This window comes from Sinocyclocheilus anshuiensis, unplaced genomic scaffold (genome assembly GCF_001515605.1).
Source record: "Sinocyclocheilus anshuiensis isolate Anshui unplaced genomic scaffold, SAMN03320099.WGS_v1.1 scaffold1278, whole genome shotgun sequence".
NCBI lineage: Eukaryota > Metazoa > Chordata > Actinopteri > Cypriniformes > Cyprinidae > Sinocyclocheilus > Sinocyclocheilus anshuiensis.
Window position 1 is genome coordinate 61,690 of NW_015554153.1, and position 7,385 is coordinate 69,074.

The 7,385-nt window shown below is 34.8% G+C and overlaps 1 protein-coding gene across 1 annotated transcript; it reads right to left on the reverse strand.

Moving 5' to 3' along the window:
* Positions 1-1,579: 1,579 nt before the first annotated feature.
* LOC107670701 (atypical chemokine receptor 3-like) lies at positions 1,580-6,713 on the reverse strand. The gene is made up of 2 exons (XM_016463391.1): positions 6,634-6,713; positions 1,580-3,253 (listed from the first exon to the last, which is right to left on the reverse strand). Exons 1-2 carry the CDS (start codon positions 6,640-6,642, stop codon positions 2,105-2,107), a joined length of 1,158 nt encoding a protein of 385 aa, XP_016318877.1. The 5' UTR covers positions 6,643-6,713; the 3' UTR covers positions 1,580-2,104.
* Positions 6,714-7,385: the final 672 nt, after the last annotated feature.

A 7,385-nucleotide genomic window follows, 5' to 3' on the forward strand; every position in this document is an offset into this window, starting at 1 on the left:
ATTCCATTAAAATATACACTGAAAAGATCAGAGTTTTATAATGTTTCACTGTAGGGTTTTGATTGTGTGGTTGTATCGTTTCTGCAAGTTACACTGAATTTATTGAACTGTTGTATGAATTACCTGGCCAAATTACAACTTGTCCTGATATGCTTGTATGATATTGCTTAATTATTATTTGCATAATTTCATAATGTTAAATTTTTTATATTGAACATTTCATTCTAGAAAGCTTCTTAGAGTTTATAGGTCTGCGTGAGATACTGAAAGAAGAGATGAGACAGTACATTTATTTCCATAGTCATTTATGTATTTCCAGTTATATCTGTTTACATTTACAAAATGTTCTACATATTTTTAACATTTTAGCTGCATGCACAGAATGTGGTTAAAGCTTTTTGACTGCAATTTAATGTCCTGTAGTTATAACATATTGAGATGTATTTTCAGTTAAACCAAAAACTTCCACCACTGTTGTTTGAAACTGTGTTAGCCATTACCTTTAAGTTTTTATGATGCCCTTAGGATGTAAATAAAAAGGGGCCACGATTGTTGAACAGATGGTGAACCAGTTATACTCTACAGGGTTGATTTTGATAATCAAAGATAAAAGGTATGAATCCATATTAATTCCAGCTCACACATGGGTTAATCCTAACCATGCATCATATTCCATCAGATAGCATAGAGAAGCTATATATGCACATGTGTGAAAGAAAAACGTTTTATAGAAGACATATTTGATGTTTCATTATTTGTTAAATTACACTGAGATCTATTTAATAAGCATTGTGAATCAAATGATTTATTCCCAAGCACATTTAAGTATTCAGTGTTCCAACAGAACTCAAAAATAACAAAAATTGATGTAAGTAAAGATAAATATAACAACATACTTAACTTACTTTTCAGATAATTGAAATATACACATCTATAAGAGACAAAATATGCTTTAAAGTAAATGCCCTTCTAAGTACACCCATGAGGCCCTGTTACAAGCTGACAGCCAGTCATAAAACATCATATACACACATGAACAAAACCTACAATGAAAACGCAGTCGCACAATAAAAATCCAGTTAAAAATACGTTATTTTTGACTTGTTCCATCCTTCAAAACATGTTGGGATGTGCTGTTGTGGAGAACATGTGAACACTGACTGTTCAAAATACAAAAGTAATGCCAATTCTCTTGCCACAGACACAAAAGCCCCTCTTTTATCAAAGAAAGTGCTTTTCACAATTGAATCAGTAGCAATTAAGCTAAATATGAACACATTTAAGCAGAGAACTAGAGCTACATCACTATACTGTTACATATAAATAACATTTTTTATGAACTTTATCACAATTTTAATGGTTTGTTGACCTTAGACAGTAAAATAAAAATGTTATATAAAGCATTTTCACTCAGAAATTGCTAGTAAGTTTCACAAATAATTATGAAGAAACAGCAAGTAACAGTAAATTAAACATGAAATTTAGAAGTAGAAAGACTGACATTGTATTTTTTCTTGTAAAACTAACTCCAATAATCTTTGTTTTATTTACAGCTTTTTTTTTTTTTCACAAGCCTTAATTTTTGTATATTGCATTATGTATCATATTATGATGACTGAAAGCCATCAAACATTTTTGGGAAGTCATTATTGGACACAATTATGATACAGCACCAAGCTGTAACACACTAAAATCAGGTGCTTCAAAATGACCAAATTTAGGCTACCAGTTCATTTGGAATCAATTCATTGTTTGAGTGTTCATGGTTCTGATGTTAAAATATACTATCAGTCTTTGGAACATTTCAGATGAATTGATTAGTATCTTTGGTGTCACTGCTTTGGTGTCATTTGCTGCAATTTTGACAGAACGCATGGTAAATTTGACCAGAATTTCATGAAAACATCTCAAAGTGGTTCTGATTTTACAAAATCCCATCAGCCTTTGGCACATTTCAAATGAATTATTCAGTATCTTTGGAGTCACTGTTGAGCATTTGAAAAACATTTAGTTCTGTTTATCTAAATTTCAGAAAAACATGTCAGAGGACTTCATGTTTTGAAGCAGTGCAGAACTTCAGTTGAGGATGCTGTTCTTGAGGGTCCTAGCTCACAGCCGTAGGGGTGTTTTCCACCATTGCATACTCCATCTCGGTGCCCTGAGAGCCCTCCATGAGTTGCTCCAACCCCGTACGTTTGGAGTATTTAAAGATGAAGGCTTTCATGAGGTCATAGCGGTAGTGACGGTGAGCAAAGCTGTAGACCACGGGGTTCACACAGCAGTGCAGCAGCGACAGGCATTGCGTAAGGTGCAGCGCCACAAAAAGGCCGTTCTCTGAACTGCAACCCAGCGGGAACACACCTAGCATCGCTAGCGCATCGGCTAACAGCACAGCATGATAGGGTGCCCAGCAAGCTATGAAAACCACTATGTACGTGAGGATGACCTTCCTGCTCACGCTGAGATCCTGGTCGCCATTTGAAGGGGAATGAGAGGAAGAGGAAGCCAGAGTGTTTGCCAACAGTGCATAGGACACTGCTATAACAGGGAAGGGTATGACAAAACCAAGAACCACAAAACTCAGCTGAATGCCCACCATCCACTGTAAAGGGTTGTCTTGTGGATATACAGGATGACACAAAGTCACATGACTGTGTAGTGACTTTACAGACTGCAGGAAGTATGTGTCAGGTATGGAGGCGAATAAAGCAAGCATCCATGTTACCGCACACACTAAACGTCGTATTTGTCGTCCTCTTCTGAGAGAAATCTCCCCCGAGCGGACCACCGAAAGATACCGGTCCACACTCATGCAGGCCAGGAAGAAGATGCTGGCAAAAAGGTTGACGCTGAAGAGTAGATGTGTGAGCTTGCAAGCCGCCTGGCCAAATGGCCAGTGACCGCCCTGTGCCCACGAGCTCACCCACACCGGGAGAGTAGCGACCACACACAGGTCAGCCACCACTAGGTTTAATATATACAAGTGTGTGTCGTGGTAATGACGCTCCGAACGCAAGTTGACCCACACTACTAGCACGTTGGCGGCCAGGCCCACAACAAAAATGAAGGCGTAGAGGGTGCACATAGCATGGAGGAGAGTAGAACGGTTGAAGGATGTGGGGCACATTTGCATTTCCACCTGCGAGTTGTTGTCACTGTTGTCTGTGAAGTTTAATTCTTCCCACATGGTGAAGAATTCAGTCAGTTCACTGGCACTTAGACTCATCTTCTCATTTGGTGGTGAAGACTGCAACTGTTGAAGGAGAAGAAACAGAAGTTAAACACCCATCAAGATGATGTTCAGCTTTCTCTCTTATGATTAGCATAAGGTCTATGTCCTCGGGTTATTAAAAATCAATTAATTAAATTGATTTTGTGGTAAAATATTACCTGGACATATATATGGAAAATATAATAAAATATAATGTAATGTAATAAAATATATTTTAATATCATGGATTGATTTTGGGTAACATTTGTTTGATAATTGATTAAATTATAATGTATTATGCATGTTATATCATTGTATGTTTATTTTTATTTTTTTGCTGTTTATTACTATTAAGTGTTTATGTATGTATAATAATGCATACTGAAAATATTTTATATTAACTATATATTTGTTAATAGCACACTACCGCTCAAATGTTTGTGGTCAGTAAGTTATTTTATAAAGAAATTAATACTTTTTATTTAGCAAGAATGCATTAAATTGATCAAAAGTGACAGTTAAGACATTTATAATATTACAAAAGATTTCAAATGAACGCTGTTCTTTTGAACTTTCTATTTATCAAAGAATTCTTAAAAAAAAAATACCATGGTTTCCACAAAAATATTAAGCAGCAAAACTGTTTTCAGCATTGATAATAATACAAAATTTGTCTTGTGCAACAAATGGGCTAAATATATTCAAACTGAATTTTGAACTGTAATAACACTGTAATAAAAAGTTATTTTTCAATTGTAATAATATTAAAAAATATTACAGTTTTTACTGTTTTTTTAAATAAATAATGCACACTTGATGAACATGAAGACCCAAACTTTTGAACGGTAATGCTGTTTCCAAAACTGTTGCTTTCTTACATTTGTCTTTTGATTGTGAAGTCAAATATGATCTGCCTCTGTGTTAGAGAGGTTTCATTCACTGGAATTACCTTAGAAGTGATTGTAAGTCCCATAATAGGATTTAAGAGCAATTATCAGAAAACAAGCAAGCAATTATGTAAAGTAATGCTATGAACTATCAGATGCATTGGGGGGTTTCGCCACTGCATTCTATTATAATTTCATGGTTCATCTTGGTTAGAAAGTTGACACTACTTCAAAAGCCCAAAGCTGTTTGGCTTCTAGCCAGTCATGTTAAAGTAACCTTTAAGCTGGTTCTGCTTTTCAAAAATCAAAGTGACTCAGTTCTATGACTTCACAATGATTTCTATGAGCAAAGTAATTTCAGTTTAGGGATTTTGTCACGCCATCTTAAACATCTAAGTGGTCCGTTCTAAAAGACATGTTGCTATGTGGTTGGTGAGGTCACAGGCCCTTGACCCTTGATTTTTTTCTGGTCACTAAATCCTTTTTTTAGTGGAACCTTTCAATCTCCAGCAGAGATGCCACAAAGGATGAAAATGTCCGTATAATGCTGTTCTGAATTAGAGTAAATCTATAAACATATAAAATAAGTCTGTCTCATGTTATGTTGCAGGACTTATAACACGAAGAGTGTGTGAGGGTCTTGAATTACACATAATTTTCCTGTGCAAAAGGAAATTTCCTGTTACTCCACCTGTATTCTGTTTGAAGTTCATTACAAAGTGAAATCTAATTGTTTTCCATTTATTAAGTACACAATAGTGTTGTTTGATAAAAGCTTTTGGGTTTGTTTGTTTGTTTGTTTAAGAACGGTTTATATTCTTTAACCCTAAGAGGAAATAGTTTAGGAAGTTCATAGCACAACATGTAATCAATGAATCCTTTAACGACTGAAACGTGGAGACAGACACGCAAACACTCTTTGCCTTGTGTCATTGTCCCTATCTATATAAGAGATGCTCCACAGCACTGCAACTGGCCATTTAAACTCTGATAGATGTCTGGATGGGCTTCCAGCAGTATACAATGGTAAGCAGCAAGGACACTGGAGTGTCAGAGGTCAAATGATTTATGACCACAGACACCTTGAGGGTCTTGAACCTGTGACACTGTTCTTGACAGGATGACAGGATGTTGGAAATGAAGTCATTATTTGCTCAAAATTGTGAATTATCTTTGAAATGGTGATGGGCATAAAGATACAATTTATTACTGGTTAAAAAGTTTTTTTTAGTACTCTGTAGTTTCTAATCATTAGCTGTCCAAGCTCTCTAGGCCATAAATGCAGCAAATGTTTCTTTCTTTTCAATTAAAATTACATTAATTCCATGTTCCTGCACCCCAAACTAATCTTGTGTTTCGAGTGAATTTATTTATTTTGAGGTTACCGATTTCGACAAATGTAAACAGCGTAATAGAATGATACATTGAGTAAAGCTCTAAGCATGAGCTAATATTACAGACTGGGATTACTGGCAGCAAATGCAAAGCAGAACGTATTTATAAAGCTAAACCATGGACATAATGAACTATGATGAAAATGCTTAACATATGTGAGCTTTTTCCTCAAATGTACAATCTACAGTAACTGTATAACTTTCCACAGCATCGATGTGATGATACACGATACAATATAAAGAATATTGGGTTTTGTGTAAGCTAACTTTTCCTTTACCCAACTGGCCTGCACCCTAAAATAAAAGTGGCAAAATTTTCACCCCAGAATAAAAAAAATGTTAATTTACTCACTCTCATGTTAAGGGAGAAGTCATACATGAGGGTGAGTATAAATGTTGTTGTTGTTTGTTTATTTTTTTAATACTTTTTAAAAAACGTTTGCTATAATTTACTTTATAGAGTAGATGACAAATCTATGGACAAATCTATATTCAATCGAAAAGGCTATAAAGTACGTTAAGTTAGCTTTATTATGATAAGGCATTGACTTACTTTAACTCTGATTTTCTCAAGTAAAACCCAAATTGGTTTGTGCGCCCCTATACGCAGTTATCCTGAAGTAGTCAACAATACTAACGTTTTTAAAAAATATATGCTACATAAATCATAAAGCGTTTAACATTTTCAGCATTTCTGTGTTGTCAATATTAATCCTAACGGAAAGCGCACGGCGTAGTGTTGCCATGGTTACGTGATTTACGTCCTCAGCGACTTCTGTTACCGTTATTGCCAAACGTTTATTTTGCGCCGCGAAAAAAATACGCGCTGTATCTAAGTAACTTATACTCTGTACAAGTTCATCTTTGTTAAAACATAAACTATATGAAATGCTTACAACTTTATTACAAAACCCCTCACACTAACAAAAGAGCTATCATAAAGAAGATCTGCTTTTAGAAAAAAAAAAAAATAATAATAATAATAATAATATAAAAAAAAAAAAAAACTATCTTGCTGGGCTGTTAACAAATCGTCTAGTGTAGTGCAGGTGTCTCAAACAGGTAGTAGTGTAACTAATCTAGCCAACTAAATCTCCTCAAGTGTTTTGCTCGTTCTTAAGGACAAAAAGATCTTTCTTACCTCTGTCATTTTGGCTTTAATGCTTGATCAGTGGGCAATATTAATCCACGGTTTCGTTCTTATCCGCTGAGGAGATGAAGAGATTCGTTGGCGCTTGTGCTGCAGGTTGTTTAAATAGAGAGAATGAAAGTGGTGACGCCCATCTGCGCCTCACAATAGCGACTCCGACTGCACCTCAGTCTCAACCTCAACCTCAACACACTCATATATTACTAGTGACAGAACACTGTTTGCCACATGGATGCCACGATATATACTATGTTATAAACAAGAAAATATGCAATATATATATATATATATATATATATAAATGTAAAAGTTCAATATTAAAAATATAAATAATTAATGCAAATATGATATAATTGTAAAGTAATAAATCAAATAATAAAAACTAATAATAAAATTAATTTAAAAATACACTAAATTAATAAATAAAAAGGAAAAACAACTTTGTCTTCTGCTCCTAAATGTAGGCCTATTAGGGTTAACCAATAATGTAACTTTGTTGAGCACCTCTCTCGCACCTCAAAGCCTTCATTTTCTATGCCTGATTACACATTATGAAACATAACCACCCAATACGACAACCTGAGATCCTGAATAAAATAAAATAAAATAAAATAAATAAATAAATACAAATCTGTCAAAACCAGCAGTGGCAGGAAGAGTCAGCAAAACCACAGAGCAACGGCTACCATGGCCAACTTTACCAAACCTCAGTCTCACTTATAAAGGAAATAAAACATCATATG